The sequence below is a fragment of the Ooceraea biroi genome, chromosome 12 (genome assembly GCF_003672135.1).
Source record: "Ooceraea biroi isolate clonal line C1 chromosome 12, Obir_v5.4, whole genome shotgun sequence".
NCBI classification, from domain to species: domain Eukaryota; kingdom Metazoa; phylum Arthropoda; class Insecta; order Hymenoptera; family Formicidae; genus Ooceraea; species Ooceraea biroi.
In genome coordinates, this window is record NC_039517.1 from 2,989,725 (window position 1) to 3,016,970 (window position 27,246).

Genomic DNA, 27,246 nt, shown 5'->3' on the forward strand with positions numbered 1-27,246 from the left:
ACTTTCTTTTTCTAAAACAAGCTTGAACTGTGAGCTGTTAACCTACATAATGAATTTGCAGTTTAGAATGAAGTTAGTTACATTTCAAGATATGTATGTCCATCTATTGGAAAAAAACGCAATTACTTTTTGGCCAACCCAATATCTTCTTTCAATACCAGTAAACAACAAAGATAGAATGATACTCTGTGTCGCACTGTGTCGTTAATGGAAAGCACCCCATATCTCTATGTCTATGGGAAAAATCACCGTCTGGTTTCCTCATTGCGCGCCAGTATCATGACGCGCGTCTAGTCTATGGTTGTCAGAGATAACCTCGAAATTGCGGGTACTGGCACATCAAGCGGTCGTGCGATAAGTGAAACGAGAGATGCGTGCTGTTCGAATTTAAGGGTGACGACGAACTGATCCGTGTCAGCGAACGGCTTTACAACGGACAGCGATGCTTCCAGATGAGGTTAATAGCGTTGCAGGAAAAAAGGCCATCTCCGTGATGGACTTTTCGCAGCTCGACGGTTGTAACTCTAACGAACGTTGTTGTTCCTTGTAGGTTCCATCATAGATGAGATGTCGGTCCAACGTTGAGAGCCGCAGTGGTACAGAGACGTAGTGGAGAATTCTGACGGTGCGACCCTGGAGAAGAAAAAGCGCGAGAATGTACTGCCTACAGTGGCTGATTCCAGTATTGCTCATACCGAAACCCGTGAACCCCGCGCTGCTGCAAACCCACGTCATGTTCATGGCGCTTTATCTGATCGGTTTCTTCCTGGAGCGCAAGCCCTGCACCATCTGCAGCCTCGTGTTCCTCGCTGCCGTCTTCCTCATTTGTTACAGCGGCATCGGTAACTGCTTGCTCTGGAGCACAAATTGCGACACAGTAAGATGCGACAATGGTTAGAGTCGCGCGCCGCGTTTATTCTAGACGTTTAAAATAATACTCCCTCTCACACACGCGACACAACACACATACACATACATACATACATACACACACATACGTCCTCCCTAGTTTCCTTCCATGGTTTTTACGCCTCTCCTCTTTCTAGAGTGGAATTGTTTGGACATTAGCTTTTTAATTTGTTATCGCATGTTTTATCCACAGCGTGAAGGCTAAAAGATATATATATATGTATACATATTGACCGCAATAGGTAGCCTTTTATAGCGTCTTACCAAGTAGAACTGAGAGTTTCCATTTATGGCGATGAACGTGATAACCGACGAGCGTTGGGGATGTTTGTATGTACACGGGATACATATGGGAATTTTAAATAGATTTCCAAGTGGTGAACATGTAAGGCGAGACGAGTATTTGAAATGGAATTTGTACATTGGCTTCTAGAGTTTCGCGTGTCGCGCGATCGTTCGTTGCAAAATCGCGCGCTACGCGTTTCAAGATTCCGGCGTAACGATTGTAGCGACTTTTGTACATTAATATAAAGGAGAAACGGTGAGAAAGATGATTACGCAGCTAATGGTATTCCTTTCATAATTGTCTTGATTCTTGCACGGTCCTTGCGACGTCTTCTGTACATAGTGATAGTGGTAACGCGACGTAACGTGACGAGCCATTGTTCCAAACAGGATACGTCGAGTTGATGATATTTGATAACCAGCGAAGCTGTAATCTATTTTGTTAAATCGCTCGTTTCAGTCGAACAGCGTACTTGCGTTAAAAAGCGACGATGATTGTGAAAATCTTTGGACACCACCCTGCAGTCTTATCTGAGGAGCTTGCGAACGACTTATTTATAGAGATGCTAGAAATGCGGAAATAGATGGGGAATTTCGTTTGTCGCGTGACACGGCCACGCGATTAGGGCTAAAGACAAAATCGAAAATGATAATATTAAAGATGGTAATCGAATTTGAACTATGTAAGAACGTAAGATTAAGTAGTGGAGTAAAATCGCAACGCGCGCCAACGTCTCTCCATATCGCTAGTTTTGCGTTGCCAGAAAGTTGAATTGTATTTATTTCTTTAATCTAACACACGAAGATCAAAATGGAAGATCGGAGAGTGATGTACACGCGAGTCTCGTGCTATAATTTATGCTTGCAGTTTACTTATTACCTTACTTTATAGTTTACTTATCTAGAAATACTCTAATGTATATATCTGTAATATCCAGGCGTGAGCGTGACGTTACCAGTGTAAATACTAATAGTCGTGGTAACCGAAGCGCGGGTACGATAACTTAGGAATAACGAGAATTGTTACGAGGGATGAAAATTGAACTTGGAAAAAAAATACGTCGGTTCAGCAGATCTTTTGTATCATCTTTACAGCCCGCGTGTATGTACGTGTGTGCGGATGCATGTGTGTGTACATGTGTATGCGCGCATAAAGGTCAATTATCTTCCGGCATGTACCGTGCAGAGCGTTTACATTGTATTGTCTTGACATGAGAGGAAGAACTTTATCCTTTGCAGAACTGCTGCGATGCTACCTAATTTCGAGACATTTGCGCGAGTGTAACCAAGCTGTAAAAATTCTGCGATATGGAAATTAGTTTTATTTTTTGCTGCATCGGCACAACTTATATAATATATATAATTATATATAAATATAAATACATCTGTGATGAGCTTGATCGAAAAGTTTTGATTAATTGAGTGCAACGAATCTGCTCGAGACAAGTACAACTTTGAAATACGTTAAGAGGGGAGTCTGCTTTAGAACGTTGAAAATAAGGTATAATTTTACGAATTGTTTTGGAGAAACTATACAGCGGATCATTATAAAACTTTTATGCATTTATTAGTACATGTTTAAAGATAAAAAAAATTATTTTTTGATTTGAACATATCGCCTGTAGAGGTCGTCCTGGAGGCATTGTAAATTGGTGAGCATTCTCCTGCCTCCAAATTTCATCCAAACTGAAAAATTGAAATATGTTCTCTTTATTTATGAATTCCCATCGTCGATGAACCTTTAATATTCATAAAAACATTAAGTTAAACAATTATTTTTGCATGAAAAAGTTCAAAAACTTTGCCTAAAAATCGTACTTTTGTGTTCTAAGCTCCACCATTTTGGCACTTTTCAGCTTTTTTCTTCTCTCTTTGGTTCATCGACGATGGGAATTCATAAATAACGAGAAGATATTTCAATTTTTCAGTTTAGACGAAATTTGGAGGCAGGAGAATGCTCACCAATTTGCAATGCCGGCGACGCGGCTGCACTAAGATTTCTCCAGGACGACCTCTACAAGCGATATATTCAAATCAAAAAATAATTTTTTTTATCTTTAAACATGTACTAATAAATGCATCAAAGTTTTATAACGATCCGCTGTATAGTTTCTCCAAAAACAATTCGTAAAATATACCTTATTTTCAGCGTTCTAAAGCAGGTTCCCCCCTTAAAACCTTGCTTCCACATGTAACATAAAAATTGGGGAAGAATAAGTGCGAACGCGTTGTAAATGCTGAAAGAGTCCAAGGACTAACTGCATCTTTATAATTAATCGAGAAATAAAGAGGATCGTGAAAAAAGGAGACTCGATCGACAAGAAAGCACTGGGTGTTGAGTTGGGTGTCGAAAGGAATGACGAAATCCGTAAAAATTTACCTGTGACGAGTGTTTTATTTAGTTTACATTATAAATAGAAAAAGGTGTTATTGAAGAGCCTTCCCACGGCCGAAACCACCGCGGAACTCGAGATCACCGGTACCCGCGCCAACGTCGGCCTTTTTGTCACCAGCACCCGGAGGACCGCCCGGACCCCGTCTGTATCCCGCGCGATCCTCCGTCGGCCTCGAGCCCTCGCTCCTAGTTGCCGCGGGTCTTGGTCTCGTGGTCTCCGACCTCGGTTGTTTCTTCAGCGTGGAGGGTACGATCTCGGGCGGCAGGTGCAAGTATCCGCGCAGATACTCGATACCGTCGTTCGTGAGGTACCAGTAGAAGTGCCTCCAGGCGAACTGCTCCTTCACGTACCCCCTGGATTTCAAAGACTGAAAAGATCGACACGTGTGAGAATTTATTCCCGCGATACGTACATGTAGACACGCGAGTTTTCAGGAACGATTAACGATTTACACGCAAACTGTGCGAAATGAGTAATGAGAATTGTTACCTGCATTGCTTTGATGACTTGGAGATTGGGAATACTCTCCAACTCCGGATGCTTCGAGGCGTGATAGTCCTTTTTGGCTACCATGACTCCCTCCTTGAAGAGGTACTCGTAGATAGCTACACGATTCTTTTTTGGCATCAACATTCTGCAAAGCAACGACAACGTTTCATTACTTACATCGGCGTGAACATTCCAGACGATAACGTGAAACGCAAGTTTGTCAAGTGATCCTTTTTCTTTCCGTTGCTACTTTAAACGATCGAGTACGACACTCTTCGTTTGAGGCTAGGTTATACGCCAAAACGACCAAATTTATGATATATTACGCGTTACATCGCGAAAATTGCTGCGCGACTTGGAAAACAAGTTTCCCAGGAACAATAGCTCAAATTATAAAAAGAAACAGACGAATTAAATATTATTATCAAAGGGAAACGCGTAGAACCGTGTACACACGTATATATTTGCAAGTGCCGTACATCACGCAACACGTGAAAAATATCAGATACGACGAAAATACTTCACTTCCGGAAAGAATATGGATCTTGACAAACCTCTCGCTCTTTTCGAATCTTTGCAAATAAATAGGATTAACATGGATATTCGAGAAACTCGACGTACTTGATAGCTACACCGTGCACCTTTTATTGAAAAAGAAACATCGGGTCGTGGACGGCAGCAACATGCGCGATGGTCACTATGACCGGAAATATCGATACGTTCCTCAAAGCCAATGGCGTGGCGAGTTACCAACTCGCGGGAAATCCCTAGATGGATAGTGAGTGGTAAAGAGAGAGAGAGAGATTGGCATTACCGATGAGATAGAAGTTGATTCCTCACTTTCCCCGTACGTGGTGTCCCGGTCGTAAAACGTTTGCAAAACGAGCGGATGATACAAACGTGCATCGATCAACGTGTCCTTCACCTCTTCTTTTCCAAGTATAACTTTAACGACAGTAATGAACTACAATGACATATATATGCGCGCGCGGAGCGCACAGCGTAGTTATAGGTGAGATGACTAAACGTTAAAAACGATGAGTCGGACGTCTCCCGGGGTGTTTTTGCAGGTTCACGCGCGCGACGGCGATTGCCGGGTAGTATGTATGTACATGCAACATACAAGGTATGGTAAAGATGAATATAGATATACACAGGTGAAACATTTGTGTTAAATGTAACAGATATCACATGTCCCAAACGGTCCACATAAATTTTTGTGTTAATTTAACATGATATGGATATGTTAAATGGTGACACATGTTAATATTTTAACCCAAAATGAATGCAAACTGCGAAGTAATTTGAAATAAATTTTATGTAAAATCAACATATTCTTAATGATAAAATTAACTCGAAAAAAAAGTTATTTTTACATACATCTTTACTCTCAACATAGTTCTCTGTAAAGTTTAACAGATAAAACTTGTCACTAATAATACGGAACATATCTATTGTGTAAAATTAAAAATAGGTGCACAATGTGTAATTTTTACACTTTGTTTAGTTGTTTTAAAAATTTAACACTTGTGTGTACTTTATTGCGTGTCTCGATAACGACCGACAGCGTGTCGGCGTTATGACTTGGCAAGCTCGTGACCGCGCGGCGCATCCTCACACACGCACAATTTGAAGCGAACCTTTCCCCTTCTTCCCCCGCCGCCTACGCGTCCTTCGGACATTCGCGGGGGGTACTTGGACTTGCGAATTCCATCCCCTACTCTCTTCCACCGCGAAACGATGGCGATGGACAGCGACGCCTCCGCGCGGCGTCGATCAATAACATTGGTCGACGACGACGCCGACGTCGAGAGAGCGTCGTCGCGTTTGCGAGGGATCGGTGGCGCGACGCAAACCGCGCGTCAAGTCAGCGTCGCGCGAGAGTCGTTACGCCGTTAACGCTAGGGCATAATAAGTGGCAAGGGGATTCGCCGGTGGAGAGGAGAGCGACGACGGGAATGCCAATCGCGGGACCCTCGCGTCGTACTTGACCACGATCGCGGGGAACGGGCGTCCGGGACAAAGCTGATAGAATCGAGCGCCGAATCGTCGAGGTGTCCCACCCACGGCGACATGGCCAAGGTAAGACCCGCGCGAGCTTTCTTACTTTCTTTCCTTTTCCGTTGATTCGAACGATCGTCTCCCATCTCGACGAGACGGGAGATTGCGGGGTGTAAACGTTGATAACGGCGACGTACCTCGCCGACAAGGGCGAGCAAGAGACACCGGTTCCGAGCAAATTGATATTACGCGTACGAGAGCGTCAAGGGAGCGGAATCGAATCGATAAACAAGTGTGTGATGAGAGTGATGTCGGGAACGGCGAATGACGATACTCGTCATTATCGTTATTGCATCGTATTTGTATCATCGTATAGAGAAAGAGCGAATTGCAACGATCGCGAAACGATCCACGGTCGAATTGCACGCACGCGAGTGAGGTACGATGCTACTTTTACATAATTTAGAGCACGTTTCACCGCGGACGGCGCAGACGCGGGTAGATAGAATCTGGACATTGGCGAATTTCCCAGTGTTCCATTTACACGCGCAAACACGATTACACATGACAACGTGTTTGTGACAATTTTCTAATCGTGTCGAACGTGCGTTACGTAAACGATAGAGAGAGAGAGGCAGATTCGGTGGATAATCGCTGTACAAACTTGATTGATGCTCGATTTGTCAAGTCATGCATTGTATTTACACTATCGAGCCGGAGATCGGAGCCGGTTTCAACGTTGCTTTCGCGATCGACGCCCGTTGCATGTACGGATTCACGGTTTGGTGAATGTAACAGTCGAGCGTTCAAACAGAATGGAATAATTGTCCTCGAGACGTCCCGTGTTCATCATCGTCGTCATCGTCGTCGTTGTTACGATCAACGTGCCGGCGCGTATGCTCGCTCGCTTGGCTACAAACACGCGTCTAGTGGCAATAGTAGCAGTGGCGGTGGTGGTGGTGGCGGCGGTGGTGGTGGTGACGACGACCGCGGCACTGGTACACAGCAGGTGTAGCGCTGGGGAATCGCAAGGCGAATCCGGAACGTTTTATCATCGTACACTCGCGCTACGACTCGTCAGTCGTTATCGATCCTTCGCGCTTTGCGTACTCGCGCGATCCCGCGCGATCTTCTTGTCTCTCCCACTTTTCTCTCATCTTTCCTTGCTTTCCGTCGGGGAAAACTGTCGAGCGAGCGCGCGCGCGCGCGCACGGTGTCGTGTCTTGTGGGAAACTCGCGAGCTGATTAGTGCCGTTCGAGAGAGACGCCAATGTCGCGAGGTATTATATCTTTTCTCATTTTTCAGACGCGATCGCTTGCTTCGCAGCGTAGTTACCTAGAAGAATGTCGCGAACGAGCAAACAATCGGCCGCATATGGGAGTATCGGATATATCGAAGGAACGACGGTGTTTGCGACAGGCTTATCTACGAAGGTTGCGTTTCGACATTTCCGTAAGGTGTCTCGTGTAAATTCGCGTAAATCACGGGCGCGTCGGTGACGTAATGTACAGGAACATGATGTTTATACGTTCGATTTTCGGCGCATGCCGCTGACATTGACACTGATAACGGTTCAACAGGTTCTGCCACTTATGTAACACGTTGGAAACGTACAAACGAGACAGGAGTCGTATCAATTACATGTAATAAACGTCGCAGGAATAATCGTTTCTCAATAAAAAACGAACGCGACGCCTGATTTTACTGTTTGTTTTACAGGCAGGTGGAATTCGGCGGCGGATTCAATCGTAAACGTGGGAATGCGTTCCATTGAAATTATAATCAATTGTCAAGACAAAAGTACGCGCAGACAGGCAGGCAGGCAGGCAAACAGGCAGGCAAGCGAGCAGGCAGGAAGGCAGGCAGGCAGGCAAACGGGCAGCCACGCGATAGCCTATAGTCGATAGCCCGTCTCGCGAGTCGTACTGTTACACGCGCGTTAACGTAATTGCATAACACGTAAATCCAAAGTATTGGGTCGTTCGGAAAGTTCGTGTCGATTTTGAAGGAAAATTCAAAGGCAACATTTTTTTATGTCGATAAATATTTATTGACTTATGTATGCACCGTTTTGTTTCACAACCTTTGTCCATCTTTCACGCAACTGGAAGATTCCATTCTCCCAGAACTTCTTAGGTTTCTCGGCGAAAAACTCCTCAAGGTGGTTTTTTATGTCGATCAAAGAGTTGAAGTTCTTGCCGCTAAGAGAATTTTGCAAAGACCTAAATAAGTGAAAGTCTGAAGGTGCAATGTCTGGTGAATACGGTGGGTGAGGTAGCACATCCCAGCCAAACTCCAACAATTTTTGTCGGGTAGTCAAAGAAACATGAGGTCTGGCATTGTCCTGATGGAACACGACGCCCTTCCTATTAGCTAATTCTGGACTTTTTTCCTGAATCGCTGTCTTTAATTCGTCCAGTTGCGAGCAGTACTTATCTGCATTTATCGTTTGGTTGTGTGGTAGGAGCTCATAATATAGGATTCCTTTCCAAACCCACCAGACACAGAGCATGACTTTTTTTGGATGAAGGCCGGCTTTCGGAGTGGTTAATGCTGGTTCATTTCGCTTACCCCAGGATCTTTTTCGTTCTACATTGTTGTAAATGATCCATTTTTCGTTACCCGTCACTAATTGCTTCAAAAATGGTACGTTTTCGTTGCGCTTGTACAGCGAGTCGCAGATGGAAATGCGATCCATTACATTTTTTCGGCCAAATTATGCGGAACCCATACATCATAGCGACTTACGTAACCAAGCTTCACTACATGATCGTGGACAGTGGTTTTCGATATTTTCAGTATCTCTGCTAATTCACGTGTCGTGTAGCGCGGGTTATTCTCGATCAGTGTCTTGATTTGGTCATCATCAGTAGTAGAGGGTCTGCCCGAGCGTTCTTGGTCTTTAAGGTTAAAATCACCAGCTCTAAACTTAGCGAACCACTTACGTACGGTTCTTTCAGCTAAAGCGCCTTCTCCGTAAACAGAACATATCGAATTTGTTGCTTGTGAGGCATTTTTGCCTTTCCGGTAATAGAAAAGCATCAAGTGTCTAAAATGTTCTTTGTTTTCTTCCATCTTCAAAAGAGTACAAAACTGACACGAATCAATTTATCTGAAACAACTTTTTTCCTAAAGATGCGTTGAAATGTCACCTTTAAGCATGTGTATATAAATCGTATGTTTTCAATAACATTGGTATATTCAGACATGTTCCAACGCCATCTATTAAAAATCGGCACGAACTTTCCGGACGACCCAATAATTGCGACGTGAAAATCGCACCGTAACGTGTCTGCGGATATCTCGAAAATTCCATCCGAACGGAAAGCGAACGAGCGATACTCGAAACCCGTGCGTTATCATTCAGTTCGTAGTTGATTGCTCCCGGGATCTCTCGAGGATGGAGAAGAAACGCCTTGAAATTAGTTTACATTGTAATTGATCCGAGAAACACGGACGCGCTAGGATGCGCTCGCCTCGAAAAACTAACAAACCGTGACGTGGACACGCGTTGGCGCAAATTGACGCGAATTAAGCGAGCTCCGAGGATAAACTCGATTCGGCTCTTCTCCTACGTCCGTTCGTCGTATCGTGGATACACTGGCCGGACAGAGTACGCAGCATGCAAAATTCATGCCTGGGACTTCTTAATCCGACTCACGTTCGCCTTCCTGGCCGCGCAATGATCCAAGTCGCTCGACTCTGCCGCTTTTTTGTTCCTTTTTTTTCACCTTGGTATTTTATTGCCGCGATATGTCGTCGCGATATGTTGTCCGCGTTTGCATACTTCGACATCTGTGCGTAAAGCGTCGCACCCGCGCAAGAAAATAAATTTCAATAACGCGCGGATAAAGATCCAAGGATGTGAAAGGCACGGCAGGAAACTGATGTGACCGTGATGATTGCTGACCCATTACATTACCGTTTCGCGTGTAGCTTCTGTTGATTCTAACGAAATGTACACTGGCAGAAACATCCGTACGCGAGGTATCCCGCTATGATATCCCGAAATGTATCACTCGAAACGCTTGTTCGAGCAATCTGTAGCGAATGATATCATTCTCGAGAAACTTGTTGCTCGCACATGAAAAAAAAACAACATAAAAGAGCAAGAAAGAGGATGTAATTTAGAAGTTGGACTTAAGAATCAAAGATACCGCGATGAGAAGAAAAGGATCCGTCGACAATTTACGGCCGGGATAGGAGCCCGACCCGCGTAGCGGTTCGCATTCGCAGTAACCCAGTTCTCAGCTCCAACGATAGAACGTCGTCCACACGCCGCACACGTTCTATCGGTGAACGAACGCACTCGTCGGTTACGCGGTATCCCGTTTCTCACGTCGATGATATCTCGACCATTGTCGACGGACATGCTAGCAGTTTACGCGCAGTCTGCTATCGTGCCGATGAAGCACTGGAAAATATTTGTAAAGTGACACTCGTCGCTTTACGTCATGCTCTTGAGCGACTCGCAACTTGCTTGAGGAAGAACGAAACCGACGATCGGTCGTAATCGTTCTCGTTGCTTGCCCGGCGGCGCGGCGTGGCGGAAGAACCGTACGAAGCTCGTGTGCGCGGTTGATCTCGCCGGCATACGAGAAGAGAAAGAGGAGAGGAGTCGGTCGCTCGAGGAAAAGCTGACAATGACAGTCGCCAACTTGAAATTCAATTGACCGGTCGACACTGCGAGGCCTGACTTTTGATTCGATTCTCGAGGGGTGGGTAAAGCTCACCTTTATTTTAGGAAGTGGGCCAAGGGCGCAACGGCACGCCGGTACTCGACCCCTCTGCGATCGGCTTTGCCGGGGCGACAGAGGAAAAGAGAAAAGACATTCGCGGATTGTTTTTACTCCATCGGTGGTATCTTTTCGTTCGCAGAACGTAGGGGAGAGTCGGATACCTGTTCCACGGGCAGCACGACCGTCCTTCTTCCCGAAATCAAGAGTACTCGAGACGTCGAGGCTCCTGTCGGGAAATCGCCGCTCCACCATCTTCTCGGGTTGCTTTCAGTTCGTTAACACCGAGGAGGAACCGCCTGCTCCGCGGGACAAGTTCTCTGCGGGATTCGCAACATCGTCACCCAGTATTAAAAGTAATTTCTATTATACAATATATATAAGTAAATAAATAAATAAATAAAATATGTATATATTTTATATATATTTTGTTCTCGATACAAATTCGGTTAATAAAACAGTTGACAAATTTACGATTGAAGAAACGCGCGAAATTTCCGTTTCAGCTGATTCGAAAACGGATCAGACATTTTCGATATCACCCGCGTGGGACATTGACGAGAATGACGTGCAACAATTGGTGCATCTTAGCGAGGAGAAAAGCAGTCTGTTTAGGTATGGATCGTAAGTAAATCTTGTCGTTGGAATTCAATTGAACGTCACACACACACACACACACACACGTGCGCGCGCGCGACGAATATTGCACACTCGTTCTTTCTTGTTGCCACTCGAGCAGGCTACTCGAAGACTCTCAGCTGAGCATGATCGAGGACGTGGGCGACAACTGCCTCGTGGAATCGGGCCTGAGCAATTACAATGACGCGAGCGCAACGTCGCACTATTTGATGCTCAACAAGCAGAACTCGTTCGAGCACGATGAGAGCCTCGGTATACTGACGCCGGACCAGATGACCGATTTCACGGTGGCACTCGAGTGCTCGAGGACGCCATCCTGCGAGAATCTGACCGGCTCGGCCGGCTCAAAATTGGCGCTGACCCGAGCGTCCGCGTCGACGAGGCCGTTGGCGGACGTGGAACCGGCCGAGGAGGGTTGCAGCGAGAGGACACCGTCGCCCGAGGAGCTGCCGCTCGACCCGAAACCCGCGGAACCGATCCGCGGTGGTAGCGTGCCGGCGAGCTTCGTCACGTCGGTTACGAGCATCACCAGTCTGGAGGCTGGCTACCAGGGTGACGGCGAGAACTCGCGACCGGCCAGCCGTGGCGCGGATCCACCGTCGATGGCGGTGCCACCGGTCAACCTACCCGCGCCCTGTCGCCACGATCCGATGACCGACTCGGATTTCTTCACCGAGAGCGACGCCGACGCGCACGAGGAGATCGTGCGCGGCGACAGGAAGGCCCAAGTGATTGACGGCACGTTGTTTTGCGCCCCGGGCGAGCGCGTCTGTCCCAGCTTCACCGCCGAGGAGATGGACTCGAGCGGCATATATTCGGACTTGGACAAGTTGCAGGCGCCCGAGCAAGCGCCCGAGGAGAACGAGGATCACACTCCCGACACCGGGGACACCGAACTCTCGCAGAGGAGCCAACCCTCGCCAACCCAAGCGGCGAACGTCGTCATAATGGATTACCTGCAGGTACGTTAACTCGCGCTCGACTAGCAGCGCTAGCCCCTAACCGCGGGGCGACTGGATTCTTTGTACTTTTCTCAAACATCCTCTCTATTGAGATGCTCGTGTGCCTCTTCCTCTAAAGATTCCCGTAAAACCGACGGACGAAACGAGTGGTGTGAACGACGCTACGATCTCGGCGGAAGTCAAGGTTACGGAGAAAATGGAGAATAACGAGAACACGAGAGCCGCCAAACCGGCGGCGGCGAGCAAGGCCGATAATTCGGTGCCTTTGAAGAAATACAAGATGCCCAAGAGAAACGTCGTCTCCAAGATTAAGGCGATGATCGAGTCCTCCTCGAAGGATGACGCGGACAAGGAGGCACGGCGCTCTCAAAGATCGACCAGGAAGGGTGGACGCTGGGACGCGGTGATGAACAAGATAGAGGCTGGGAAAACCGAGCAAAGGACCAGATCAGCCAGGAAGGAAGTCAAATCGAGGGTGTTGCAGAATCTCGCTTTGTCACCCTCTATCTCGAGACCGACGTCCAAGAAAGCCGGCGACGCCAACAATAACAGCAATAAGGACAAACGGTGAGCTCAAAATAAACCTTGCCTTTCTCTTTTGTTTTTTCGTATCCTCTGCGAGACAATAATAAAATTGATGCGCGTAACACACGATGCAAATTCTTTGCAAAAAGAGATCTCTGTAAACAATGTCAATCTTAGGAGAATGCGCGGCTGGCAGGAAATGAAGTCACCGACGCAGGAAACGGCCAGAAGTTCGGTCCGTAGTTCCATGAGCGATCTCAGCAGCGGCCCAACTAAGGATATGCCGAGTGAGTTGATACCTTTCTTTATCTCGATATCTCGATAAATTTCTCTTCTCTCTTCTTACACACATGATTTGCCACGTTCTCAAGTAGCGAGTACAATTCGATCGGTATAGTATCGGTAGTACAACTCGTTATTTCGTGCGTCTCGTTGCACGATTTTGGCAAAAATAATTTTCGATTGGATATCAATATTAATTACTTCGACGTTGTTGCTGACGTAGCGGAATGACTAATGGTTGGAGAGCGAAACGATTGATGATTTTTAATCGCACACTGTTAAGGACGTTCATCGGTTGTAATCGTAGCCAAAAGTTTTGCGCACGTTCGGCTCTCTTTCCACGTATAGCGCGACCCCCTCCTTACTTCATGACGTTTAGCGTAGACTGTACACTTTTCCATGGCGACTCTCCTTCCACATAGCGACATGCTTCGAAATACTGTCAGATGAAGAACTTTGAATTATAATTACGCATAAAGGATACCGCTACGTGTCTCCATCTTGTAATATGCCATTCCTAACATCGTCATGAATCATATATTAACTTTTTAACAAAATACATAAACAATTTCTGCCGTAAGAAATTAAAATATCTCTCTAGAACACGCTTCGCCTATACCTTACATGTTAAAATTCGTAACTTTGACATTGAATATCTCGACTTTGGTACGGGCACGGTTCTTACAACTGAGCAGGTATATAAATAACACTATTAATGGTATATGGTCCAAGTTTCAAGCAAATATATAGAAAATCGATTAGCCGATGAACGTCCTTAAATGAGCGGTAGAATCTAATTACCGAGATGTGAGGAGTTTGATTACACAGGAATACACGGTTTTGGACCTGAGCAACCAAAAGGTGTTTCTAAGATAATTTTCGACGCTGATTCCGAATCCGTAGTCCGTTTTTTCCTAGGTCGTCAGGTTTTTGAGGTAAATGAAATGACTGTTTTTGCTATTTTCGACCATAAATGGTCATTTTATTTAATAAAAAATCAAAATTGAGAAGTGTAGTGCGGTGTAACAACGTCGTTTGTATTGTTCTGACTCTGTTTCACGTAACAGAGTCCAACAATAATCGCTCATCGTGCCCTCGTCCCAAAAACCTTGGTAGTTCTTCTCGATTCTCTGCAAATCTTGATGAAGCCGTTCGCCCTGCTCGTCACTCGTATCGCCTAAATTTTCCGGGAAGAAATCAAGGTGGGAATGTAGAAAATGAATTTTTAACCACATACGAGCACCAATTCTCTTGTAATTTTGCAATAGATCTGCGACAATTTACTTGTAGTTGTCACTTTTATGTTTACCGAGGAAATTACGAACGACGCTCTTAAATGATGTCCATGCTGCGGCTTCTGCGGCCGATAAACATTGCGTAAACTTGTCGTCATCCATCAATTTTTTTATATCAGGTCCTACAAAAATCCCTTCTTTTATTTTGGCGTAAGAAATCTTGGGAAACAGTTTGGTTAAATCTCAAAAATCTGACGGCCCAGCGAAAAACACAACGGATTTGAATTCAGCGCGCGAAAATACGTTAAGAAACGTTCTTGTCTTTTCGGGTCCAAAAGCTGACCCGTATTTGTATTCCTGTGTTATTAATCGATAGACGATCGCATAATCGCGTAACGCGAGGGCTCGATGCTTGATCTCGGAGAGACAGCAAGAACGGGAACAAAACGCGCAAACATCTACTGATCGCGAGACCCGATGCTATCCTTTGCGCGCAGTTTACCTACGGGAGAGAAAGGCAAAGTGTTGTTATCGACTCGCAGCACTCTCGTGCGACTGGTGCAGCGGTAAAGTGCTCGGGCCGTCGACAAGGAACCGTAATCGAGCAACTTTACCGCCTCTCTTATCGGCGTCGCTCCTATCGCGCGGGCTTGGCTCGCGGTCGCGTCCAGCCAGTCCAGCATCCAGCAGCCAGCATCCATCATCCGGTCGGTAGTCTTTGGCGGACCGTTCTGGACCGCTGCGCGCGTGCGCACGCATTACCGTTGATGCACTTGTCGCGCTTGGTGTTTTTCGGGTCACCGGGGAGTGCGGTAATAGCGGGGCGTATAGGGAACGTACGCGTGTGCGGGACGGTGAGAAGGGAGACGCTGACAAGCTGTGCATGCATCGCTGTCAGTGAGAACGGGCCATCGAACGAGAGGAGCGCAGGAAGAGCGCGCGTCCACGGTCGTCCAGGCGGTGGCCCGGATCGACGAGCGGCACATTGATCCCTTCCCCGTTTATAGATTCTCGTTGCGCGATCGTGCTTCTCCTCGCCCTTCTTTCGTCGTGACCTATTTCTTTTCGCTATCGTCTTACCGTTTACCGCGGGCGTGTTGCTGCTTCGATATACCGCCACTTACGATTACACACGTGTGAATGCGGCACGAGTTTCGTAAACTCGCGGCACGGACCGTTCGATTTGTTCACAGAAACTGAGGTGATTTATCGTTATATCGTTTGCTGCTAATTACTGGCGATTTGTCGTCCAGACTCGGTGGTCGAGCCACCACATCGATTGTGAACGGTGAACGGTGCCTACACAGAAAAAAAGTAAGTGTCACATCAAAACTTATATACTTGTATATACGCAACAATTTATAATCTTCGTAAAAGAATTTAATAATCTTGAATTTCAACTAAAATGAAATAATGAAATTATATCACGTTAAACGAAGAAAACAATTTTTGAATAAAGCAATTTTGTATAGTTCAGTCAAGAAAAATATATTTTTATTATTTAAGAATAATTTTCTTGAATAGAAAGGAAACAATGTTAAATAGAAAATAACATTTTCAAACTGTTTTCGCTTTGTGCGTTATGTTCAGTTTAGATTACCATCGCGCGGCTGTCTTCGCGTGGAGGTTAACAATTTACTAGAGTGTGATAATTGTGCATATAATAAATAATAGATATAAGATATAATCCCGTCAACGTGAAAATACGTCTCTTACCTCCACGACCACGATCTTATTCCGTTATTATTTGACGCATTTTCTAGTCGAGAAAATAAGTATATTGTATTCTTCAGGTGACAACTATTGGGTTGGCCAAAAAGTAATTGCGTTTTTTTCCAATAGATGGACATACATATCTTGAAATGTAACTAACTTCATTCTAAACCGCAAATTCATTATGTAGCTTAACAACTCACAGTTCAAGCTTGTTTTACAAAAAGAAAGTACACGATTTCGTTAACGATTGTTTGTTTGCCGTCGATTTCAAAATGGAAAATCAAAAAGAACATTTTCCTCATATTTTGTTTTATTACTTCCGAAAAGGGAAAAACGCTGTGCAAGCTCATAAAAAGTTATCTGATGTATATGGCGAAGATGCTTTAAAACTGCGGCAGTGTCAAAATTGGTTTACTAAATTTCGATCTGCAGATTTTAATGTGAAAGATGCACCACGCTGAGGAAGGCCAATCGAAATTGATGATGACAAAATAAAGGCACTGATCGATTCGAATCGGCGTTTAACGACACGAGAGATTGCCGAGAATCTTAACATATCGAAATCGAGTGTTGAAAACCATTCAAAACGACTTGGATACATTAGTAAGCTCGATATTTGGGTAGCACATGAGCTCAAAGAAATTCATCTCACTAAGCGTATTGACATCTGCGATTCTCTTTTGAAACGTGAGGAAAATGATCGATTTTTGAGACGTATGATAACAGGCGACGAAAAATGGATCGTCTACAACAACGTCAAACGAAAAAGATGGTGGAGCAAGCGTGATGAACCTGCTGAAAGCACTTGAAAAGCAGATATTCACCAAAGAAAGATTATGCTGTCAGTCTGGTGGGACTTTAAAGGTATTGTGTATTTTGAGCTGCTTGCAAGGAATCAAACCATTAATTCAGACGTATACTGTCGTCAACTGGATAAATTAAACGATGCCATCAAACAGAAACGTCGAGAATTGGTGAATCGCAAAGGTGTTGTGTTTCACCATGTAACGCTAGACCACGTACAAGTTTAGTCACTTGTGAAAAATTGTTGCAGCTTGGATGGGACGTGTTACCACATCCACCATATTCGCCAGACCCGGCACCATCAGATTACCATTTGTTTCGTTCTTTGCAAAACGCCTTGAATGGTAAAACCTTTACTGCTGACGAGGATATGAAATCGTTGTTGGAATTGTTTTTTGCTGAAAAAGATAAGAACTTTTTTGAGCGCGGAATCATGAAGTTGCCTGAAAAATGGCAAAAGATAATCAAACAAAATGGACAATATATTGTTTAATAAAGTTTTTGTTTCCCATGAAAAATTCGCCTTTTATTTATATAAAAAAAAACGCAATTACTTTTTGGCCAACCCAATATAATATTGAAATAAGATTATAATATAGTTGAAATTCAAGATTATTAAATTCTTTTACGAAGATTATAAATATTGTTGCGTATATACAAGTATATAAGTTTTGATGTGACACTTTTTTTCTGTGTACCTGCGGATCCGGATTCGTCACATTGGCCTGCATTAACGGCATTGCATCGCGCGTCGACACATCGACAGTCGCACACGGGTCAACGCCACTCGCGGTGTTTATTTCCGGCCTTGGGTTGTCGTCATCGTCGTCGTCGCAGCCGCCGCGTTTCCTTTACTCTGTGCATCGTCGTGACGCATCTTTGTCGTTTGCATGCCTTTTCTTCTACCGCCTTTTTTTCCATTTTTTTCAACAACAAGAACTACAACAGCAGCAGCAGCGGTGGCGGCAACGGCAGCCGCAGGTGCACTCGACCGAGCGACTACCACGTGCGTTGCCAAGGCCGACGACTATCGATATGCGACTACCGGTCCCTCGAGCCAGTGTGCGCGGCCTTACGCAATCGTCGTCGGAATTGGCGACCGCCGAGATCGCATAATCGTTTAATCGCGCCAAAGTATGCGATGGTCTTTTTGGCGGAAAATTACAGGAGCGCTCCACGGAGTTCCGAGCGATTGATTTACGGTGCGTGGAAATTGTCAAGGTGTGCCAAGAAGCACACTTGTACAACTTGTGCCGATGTGTAATTGCTCGTGGCGCTTGTGACAATTGGTGAAACGTGATGTACGATTTTACGTGATGTACCGATTGCATCGTGACGGTCGTATATCGGGACACTGATACAAGAGAGGACGGTACCGGAATTCAGAACGAAGCGGAAAACCGCGCGATCGATCGTGGAGACGGAAGATGTTCGACGTGATCGGCTTCGCGCCGGGGAATGTCGCCACGACGACGATGACGGCGACGACCGGCCGATCCTCACGCCTAGTACGCAGAACGCGACAGGACGAGTCAGTCGCATTCCCGTTGACGAGCATCACGAACGATTTAACGCGCGGAACGACGCGATGAAGAGAAGCTGAGAGGACTGAGTGCTCGCACTATGGGACAACAGGGATCGAAGAGCAGACCGCATCCGAGGAGGACGGATTTTGCTCGGGACTCGAGCAAAATGCGTCTAGGCAGCTTTAAACGAGGTAGATGACAGAGCGACTACGCGATTCGGTGACTCTTCCGCCATGTCCCGGCGCGGTACAATCGTTACGCGGCCCGACTACCTACCACCTGCGTTTTCCCTCCTCTGTCGGTTCGGTTGATCGTTTGGATCCGATTTACCAAAGGTCCACACGCATCTGTCAATCTCGCTCTTCTCAATCGTCAATCGAATTTCCAATATCTTTTGCCTATCTTTGTCTCACGTTGCGATCCTCGTGATGTTTTCAGAGAGATCACCGACGTCGGCAAACCCGCCCAGGAGGTTCGCGTCAAACGGCCACGCCAGTCATCATCCGGTCCGCGTCAACAGTTTCGACGCGAAGAAAAACTGCATCGATGTGACGACGGTGGAACTCGGTAAATATCTGCGTATCTGCTGGCGCGTCATTTAACGTATTATTAGGTAATCGCATCCGTCCGCGCGCGCGTAACGTCCGTTTGGTGATCAGGGATGGTCGGGAGGGACGGGAGAAACGAGAGCACCGTCGCGTACTTCCGGTTTCGCGTTGCTCCGTTGCCACGACGAACGGCGGAGCGCATCAGAGTTTCATCGTCGTTTCACGTGTTTCGTTTCGGGTATCTCTTTAAAGAATCTCTTTTGGAAAATCTCCTTCTTTCTTTCTTCTCGTCACTTGCCTCGGTGTTGTTTGCTCGCTTTCGATAAGCGCGATAGGGGGATTAGAAACGTAAGAAGGAACGTATGTATTAGGGGTGTGATTTAGTTTTGAGGGTTTTTTTTGCTCAAAAACGCATGTATTTAAATATGATAATGAATGAATACCTTAATCAAAATATTTTCCTTCGTTTTCTATCACTTTTTCCCATCTTTCTGGCAAGAGATGGATTCCACCACGATAAAATCACTCTTCTTTTCAGTTCATCCATTCGTCGACGAATTTTCGCACTTCTTCCAAATTATCAAAGTGTGTATCCTCTAAAGCGTGTTGCATCCACCGGAACAAATAATAATCGCATGGAGCAATGTCCGGAGAATACGCGGGGTGCGGTAAGACTTCCCATTCAAGCTCTAATGGTGTTTCTTTCACTGATAACGCAACGTGAGGTCGAGCGTTGTCACGAAGAAGAATCACTTTCCGTCGTTTACTCGCAATTGGTGCTCGTTTTTCGTCCAATGCTTGCTTCAACTTGTACAATTGGCGTCGATAACGATCAGCCGTGAAAGTCTCATGTGGATTTAACGGCTCATAGTACACTATCCCACCAAATACAGAGCATTACTTTTCAACCGTGAATATTGCGTCTCGGAGTGGATGTTGATGGTTCGCCTGGATCCACCCATGATTTTCTGCGTTTCGGATTATCAAAATAGATCCACTTTTCATCCCCAGTAACAATCCGAGACAAAAGACTCTTCTTTTTTTGCCTGGCGATCAACGAAATGCAAATGTTCAACCGGTTCGCAATGGCACTTTCCGATAATTCATGTCGAACCCATTTCCCTTCTTTCTGAATTTTTCCCATTTCATGTAAATGTTGTACGAGCAACATGTAATGCTCTGGCAAGTTCTGAAGTGGATTTTATTGGATTTTCGTGCAATAATGCTTGCAAATCTGCATTTTCAAGCTTTCTTGGTTGTCCCGAGCGTTCTTTGTCCTTCACACGTCTTAATTGATGGGGCAGAATCACCAATTTATGAGTTTCCACAAGAATTCTATAACCGTCAGCCGCAGTTTTGTTTTGATTAAAAAACAAAAGCAACGCATGTCGAAAATGCTGTTTCGGAAGTTGCATTTTTACGATGATACAAACACGACTGTTATTGCATCTATTGCTATAATGCTACTAAATGTGATGGATAATGTCAAGACTGTAAGAAACAACAGTTATCGGAAAGAGCTATTGGAACAAACTGACACTACAGCCATCTGTTGCAAAACCCTCAAAACTAAATCACACTCCTAATATGTAACGTATACGATGTTGAGACAGTGACGTCCGCTTTCGTAGATTCTCGCCATGCTATAGTACTTTCCCCGTCGAGAGATAAAGGCAAGATAAATAAGCTAGAGAAATCCTCTTGGAATCTAGGATGCAAGACTAGGTTGTTCAATCAGGAAAGAAGGATCACGTTATTATTATTCCGAGACATCGAATTGAGATGGGAGATTAAACGAATAACTGTCCTTGTCTCGAATTGCATCTCTGCCTCGTAATCGTGGACAACGCAGACTTTTAATCTGATCCGCAAAGAAGTAGTTTGCGAGGCAAAAGTCCTCGAGGTCCGCGTATCTTCGTGCGATTGAACCGTTTTATCCGACACGAGCAATGTAAAACGGTATTCGTACGCTCGACGGTACTAGCTCGGTGTACTGTGTTACCGGTCAGAGTGCTCAACGGTATTCTCAGCGTATTCTCGTCATGTTAATGCAACGCACTCTCTTTACAGAGAAGAGCCCACCGTCAGCGCGAAAGCCAAGCACGATGACGAGAAGATTAACGGCTAACGCCACCGTCAAACAGAAATCCGCCGCGCTGTCGATGAAAGGTATGTGGAAAATATTTCTCGAGTCAAATCCTGATACTGATCGGTCAGGTGATCCGTTCCTCTCGTAGAATATATTAATTGATCATTTATTTGGCCATTTGTTTGATTTGAGACAAATGAGAGGCGGCGAGATAAGGTGAAAACTAAGGTTCGCACGTTGTGCTTTCCAATCCATTAACCGTGTCACTTTGGTGCGGTGGCTAGTTTCTAAAAAAAAAAAGTTCCCACGGTTATTTCGCAGCACACGAACGAGTAACACGAGTCAAGTGTGCATTTAATTTGCCTGAGCGCAGCGATGCATCGCGCTCACTCGTATACGCGCGTGTGTCGCACTCCGAGTCTTGTTGTTTCGAAGAAAGTCGCTTTCGGCTTTCACCCGATAGTTCCGAGCACTAGAACTCACTCTGCTCACTCTGTTCGCCCTGCTGTCCGTCTCGATGGCGGTGCTTTCCTTTCGGGATTTTTCAAAAATCCTCCGATAGATTTTATGTAGGTCTACCCTAGGCGCGACTAGAGAGAGAGAGATTGCTATCGAGAACCGGCGTTCTCAATAATACGGAATGGCGAAAGCAGTTGCTGCGAGTTCAACGATCCGCCCCTCTCCTTAAGAACAGAGTGGAAAGGAGGTTGAAGAGATGCGTTTAAAGGGACAATCGTCGTCTGCGTTCTCGTTGATCGTCACTGCATTCGACATTCATCGCGGATCCTGATGTAAGAGAGACGTCATTGACGATCGTAAATGAGCGATGCGCTGCATGCGTGCTCGCGTGTTCGTCCCCTTTCCTCCCATCTAAGGACGAGTGATCCCAAATCGGAGAGGCCCCGAGGTATTCGACGCACAACGACTTTGCGGCGTCCAGGGACGCCGGAAGTACAAAGTGCCGGAAGCTCTCTCGGAAGAAACAAGTGGCAACACGCGTTTCGCGCGTCCCAAGATGGAGGAAAAGATCCATGATTCCTCCCCGCCCTGAAGAAACTTTCGTACACCGAGCACTTATTAATCTCGGAGATTCCACCTTGCGTATTATACGTGGTAGGGGAGTGTTTAGGAAGACGGTAAGGCGAATTGGGGATGTGAGGTGGGGGGCATATAGCTCTCCGAGGTGGCCCGTGGCTCGTGCTAATTCAGTCGAAGCGCGTACTCTCGGCCAGCAGATCGTTACGAATGGCAAATCTTGATTAAAATCGCGCGTGGCGTCGATCACGAATCTGTCGCAAAAGTGAGTGCAAAGGCGCGCGCGTCACTCTCGAGTCGAGATCGATCGAAAAACGAGTGTTCCGTTTGAGAATCGCCGCTCAATTTGTCGAGAGACGGAGAGAACGTGCGCGATTGTTAAGTGCCAGTGCCGAAATCTGTTTACGTCGCGCGTTTCTCGCGCGTCTTGGTGATAAGTATCCCGACGCTACTACGTAGGTCCGTTCCCAAAATACTCGAGTTTTTCTGGTGAACGTGATGGAGGGGGCAGCAGGTACCACCAAGAGGGATACGTAGGAGGCGAATTTTCTTGGCCGTCGGTCGTGACGAACGCCTCGAGCGTCTTCTGGCGCAATTCCGCAATTGGAACCGCACGCCGTAACAGTTGACCTTAACCCGCCGTCTCTTCATTGAGCGGCAAGCTCGGGTCGGTGATGATCGAGAGAGAGCGATCCTCTCTCTCCTTTCCTCTTGCCTTTTCCCTTGACAGACGAAGACGAAGCTGACTCCGGATGTGAAAGCATCATGATGTAAATGTGCAGAAAGTATTTTGGCCTTTCGATCTTTCGTCCGTTTAGGCACGGACAGGTTCATGTCCAGCAGATCGGTAATAAAAATCAGTGTAGAATCCACATTACGTACGATCAAGACACCCGTGTATTGCCGTAGCACGTGAGCCGTTCATTGATGATCACGCGGTGAAGTCCGCGAGTAGGTGGGTCAGGTCTGATCGTTTGCGCGTCACACTTTCGAGAGTGGTCAATCGACGATGCATCCGATGGCGACGCTGATTGCAGATCGCGAGTCCAAGGAGGCTCAGCACAATATCAATACCTACACGATAACGGCGAGGACGTCACCGCAGATGCGAGATCAGGCCGCGCAGACGATCGTGCCCTACGAGACCTTCCGCGCGGAACAGGCCGAACGAAGCACGCAGGCGCTCGCAGTGACCGTGCAATATCTGGCGTTCGAGGTACGTGCGCATTGTTTTTTTTCTCGTCGTGCCTCGCGTGTCTTTCGCCGCGAACTAACGTCGACTGTGTGTCTTTCAGCTTGACGCGTTTGCCACGCCGACATTGAAGAAGGATCTGGAAAAATTGAAGGCCGACTGCGAGAGAGTGAATGACGAGCGGTCCGCCGTACTCTCGGAGATTGATGATCTGCGGGCGAGATACGTCAGCATGGAAGAGAGACTCGAAGCGGAAGCGGAGGATCACTGTAAAGCCCTGGATCAGCTTCGCGACGAGCGTGAGTCTCGATACTTTGGTTCGTTCGTATGTTTGTTTTCTTTCCAGTAAAGCACGCGCGATTGTGCAATCTGCGCATGGAGTAAAAGATTGGGCGGAGCGTCGAATCGGATGCCAAGCGAGGATATATTATCCTCGGTGTTATTCACGCGGTAACGCGAGCGTAATCGATAGCGGTGCATAAAGTAGAACAATCATCAATTAAGACGAACGATTCAGTGGTGCCCACGCGTATCTCGAATCGTCGCGACTGATTCTCGGACTGCGCGTTTCTCCTCTCCTTCTCATCTTTGATTTTCTTTCCTTTTCTGTGGGCGCGTACGCGTGTCGGAAGATATTTTAAACTCACTCGAAGGATTTAGTTCTCAATTTAGTTGTCACGTAACGTTCGACGTTTCGATAGCCGCTAATTATAGACTTCGATGCGTGCTCTCCGCCTAGTTTTCCATACGCTTTTGCTCTTTTCGAATCGATGCTAGTACCATCCCGACAAAGCGGATCAATCTTGTATCTTGTTTGTTGTAACGATAAAGAGATCGCACACGAAGGCAGATTTGGAAAGAAAAGAAACGAAAAGGGAGATCGACACGAGTTGTCGATACGAGGTACGACGCTCAGACGCGTGAATCGAGCAAAGTCAAGCTGTGATATCTCGGTTTTTCCAGTGGACGCACGTAGGACGGAACAGGTCGCCGCGCTCGTCGAAGCCTTGAAGGAGGAAAGACGCAAGTACGACGTCAGATTGGATGAGATGACGAGGGAGCATCGCGCGACAATCGCGAAATTACGCGCCGAACAGATCAACGAGTTAGCGCGCAAGGAGGAGCTAAGAAGATCCGTGGTACACGACCAAGGTGCCGCGTTGATGGCCGAGATCGAATCCTTGAGGTCCGTGCTCGAGCTCAAGAGTCAGGAGAACGCGGCTCTACGATCGGAGCTGGACAGTTACAGGCGCGACATCGAGGAGAAGGACGCTCTACAGATGCGACTCGACATGGCGGAGGCCAGATGCGAGGATCTAAAGGCGCAACTCCAGCGGAAAGATTCCTTCGAGCGGCAGATCTCGCACGAGAACGAGATGCTCCACGAGTCGATTCATCAAGTTTCGAAGCACAACAAGCGACTGTCGCAACGCAACGAGGAGTTGCAGTGGAAGTTGCGGAACAAGAACGATTGGGTGAGCGTTCTTGCGAACCAGCTGAATCCGCTGAATTCACGGCTGACCCGGTCGGTTCCGGATCCGGAACAGATGGAGCACACGTTTCTGGCCGACAAGAACGGCGGCGGCAACGGTAGCGGCGACGTTGATGGACACTCGTCATCGATGATGAAATTCATGGTCGACAAGGGCGCCTCCGTCTCGTGGACTCTGGAAATTGACGATTTGTCGAAGGAGGGAGCGTCGGACTCGATAAACGCGCTACCGAAAGCGGCCAGGTCCACGGAAGGCCCGACGACCGTTTCCAGACAAGGCTCGCTCAGATTGACGCCAAACAGGCCGATCATGGACACCAGGGCGAGATCAAAGAGTATTTCAACGACGTGCGACTCGGCACGGGTTACCGCGGCGACGACGACAACGACGACGACAACGATGGAGGAAGCGACGAACGCCGTCTCCGTGTGGTCCCCAACGTTCAGTTCGACACCGGTGCCGCGACGACGTCCCAGGAAGGATCAGTCGTCGCCCTCCTCATCGTCGTCCTCCTCCTCGTCCTCGTCTTCCACGTCGACCGTAAATTCCGCGGTAGCCGCCGCAGTGGCGGCTGCAGCGGCAGCCGCAGCAGCGGCGGCAGCGGCAGCGGCTGACGATGACCGATGCAGCGTCGGCGGCGGTCAACGGCCTCAGGAGGCTGGCGGAGAAGCGATGATCTCCGAGGAAACGTCCGCGTCCAGCAGCGAGGATGAATCGTCCACCGGCAGCGATATCCCGCGTCTGGGAATGCAGTTCGCCTGGGGCAAGCCGATCAAGTAACACCCGGGCGTGTCATCGACCGTCGCGGCCTGTTATCTCAACCTACCGGTAAATGAGCAGCGAATTTCTTTAGAATCGCGAAGGCAGTTGCATCGTATCGGCCGCTATCCCCTGTTCTTGCCTACAGTGGAGTCGTTTCTCTCGACGTGAATTTTATCATCGCGGATCTTTTGCACGTGATCATTCCTCTCGCGTCTGCATTTTCGCAGACACGTTCTACACGTATCGTATACGTTGCGTTTACGTTGTGTTGACCCGCGCAACGCCGCGTGCACTCTTCCTCTCTGTTTCTTACACTTGGACCGACACGATCGACGATAACACGTGGCCTGGTCGAGAGTTACGGTGAGAGTGCGAGGAAAGTACGTTTTTTGCATCTCGAGAATGTACCGTGTACGCATGCGCGATTAAACGATTTAAGCAATTCCGAAGTGTAATGATGTTGCGTAAGTTTAGTAAGCGAGATGTTTAACAATCAATTCCACGACATATTTTAACGTTACGACTGTATAAATTAGACTAGGACTGTTGTTTTTCGTGGTTTTTTCCCCTTCCTCCCTCCCTCTCTTTCTTTCTCTCCATTTCTCTTAATGCAACGATTCGTCGCGTAAAATTAAAATCCAGATCTTTGAGATTCATCGTGCAATGATTTCTTGATGCGTACAACGAAGTTGTTGGTTCGTTTGCGGCATCAAGCCGATTATTATTCTTTTTAAGGCAATCACCGCTTGTAAAGTTGTTTAAAAAATGTAACACTTTATCGAAATACCGTAACGTTTGAACGAGTGAGTTTTATCAGCATTGCCACCTTTGTGTGATTGTGTGTGTGTGTGTATGTGCGTGCGCGCGTGATTTGTTTCTTTTTACAGGAAAATTATATGAATATACACACACAAGAATTGTATACAACGGGTGCGTTCCACTTGACGCTCACGAGCGTCAAGTGCAACGTATACCCAATGACTAGAGAGACACGTTGCGATTGTACCATCTCTGTACTTCTGTGCTTGAGTGACATCTTTTTCATTGCTTTTTCCTTCCGGAGAGAATTATTTGTACACGCGTTTAAAGATTACATAATATATTTTATTACTGATCACTGCTCTCCAGCCGATTGCATATATTTTATCAGCAGCTGCGAGAAATGAGATCGCATGGACCGTACCGGTCCGTGCACACGCGTCTCCGTGTATAACGATAGAAAAATTGTCGGTAATTTACTTGAGAAAATACAGCGAAAAATCATTAGCGACATAGCGCGACAAGGGTGTTAATTTCATGATCCGTTCCATAGGCGAGTGATAGATTTAGACACGATAGATACGAGATGGAAGAAAGAGTGAAGCGATATCGACACGCGGAAACCAAGTATTACTCACCGAAGATACGTGGTTTCTTTCTTCTTTCCCTCATGTGTGCTGATCAAATCAATGTATTATATACCTGTCGAATAAATTAAGCACTATCTCGAAATTGTAGCAATTTTCCGATCTCCGTTCGTCTCTTCAGTTTGCCAATCGTTGCGGCTACTTGCCGATTACCGGCCAACGGCACGTACCACTCTCGCCTCTCGATTCAAATTATAATCGCGATTCAAACTTGA

General features: G+C 46.6%; 3 protein-coding genes and 1 long non-coding RNA gene across 7 annotated transcripts; 2 read left to right on the forward strand and 2 right to left on the reverse strand.

The window, feature by feature from the left end:
* Positions 1 to 271: 271 nt before the first annotated feature.
* On the forward strand, positions 272 to 2,601 carry LOC105281549 (bladder cancer-associated protein). The gene is made up of 2 exons (XM_011342839.3): positions 272 to 457; positions 551 to 2,601. Exon 2 carries the CDS (start codon positions 656 to 658, stop codon positions 896 to 898), a length of 243 nt encoding a protein of 80 aa, XP_011341141.1. The 5' UTR covers positions 272 to 457; positions 551 to 655; the 3' UTR covers positions 899 to 2,601.
* Positions 2,602 to 3,569: 968 nt separating this feature from the next.
* Positions 3,570 to 4,844, reverse strand: LOC105281548 (40S ribosomal protein S10). The gene is made up of 3 exons (XM_011342838.3): positions 4,701 to 4,844; positions 4,080 to 4,224; positions 3,570 to 3,957 (listed from the first exon to the last, which is right to left on the reverse strand). The coding sequence occupies exons 2-3, from the start codon at positions 4,221 to 4,223 to the stop codon at positions 3,622 to 3,624; spliced, it is 480 nt and encodes a 159-aa protein (XP_011341140.1). The 5' UTR covers position 4,224; positions 4,701 to 4,844; the 3' UTR covers positions 3,570 to 3,621.
* A 522-nt stretch (positions 4,845 to 5,366) lies between these two features.
* LOC105281547 lies at positions 5,367 to 27,116 on the forward strand. 4 transcript variants are annotated; one of them, XM_026974059.1, is made up of 11 exons: positions 5,367 to 7,360; positions 10,960 to 11,173; positions 11,324 to 11,441; positions 11,557 to 12,418; positions 12,537 to 12,985; positions 13,121 to 13,230; positions 18,945 to 19,073; positions 21,125 to 21,223; positions 23,216 to 23,394; positions 23,474 to 23,669; positions 24,334 to 27,116. In XM_026974059.1, the coding sequence occupies exons 1-11, from the start codon at positions 6,977 to 6,979 to the stop codon at positions 25,641 to 25,643; spliced, it is 4,050 nt and encodes a 1,349-aa protein (XP_026829860.1). In that variant the 5' UTR covers positions 5,367 to 6,976; the 3' UTR covers positions 25,644 to 27,116. The 4 variants fall into 4 exon arrangements, with proteins under 4 accessions (XP_026829860.1, XP_026829861.1, XP_026829863.1 ...); XM_026974060.1 differs by having other exon boundaries at positions 11,324 to 11,432; XM_026974062.1 differs by having other exon boundaries at positions 5,367 to 6,161.
* On the reverse strand, positions 14,177 to 17,911 carry LOC109611110. The gene is made up of 2 exons (XR_002193442.2): positions 17,679 to 17,911; positions 14,177 to 15,759 (listed from the first exon to the last, which is right to left on the reverse strand). It is a non-coding gene; the product is annotated as an uncharacterized LOC109611110 (long non-coding RNA).
* Positions 27,117 to 27,246: the final 130 nt, after the last annotated feature.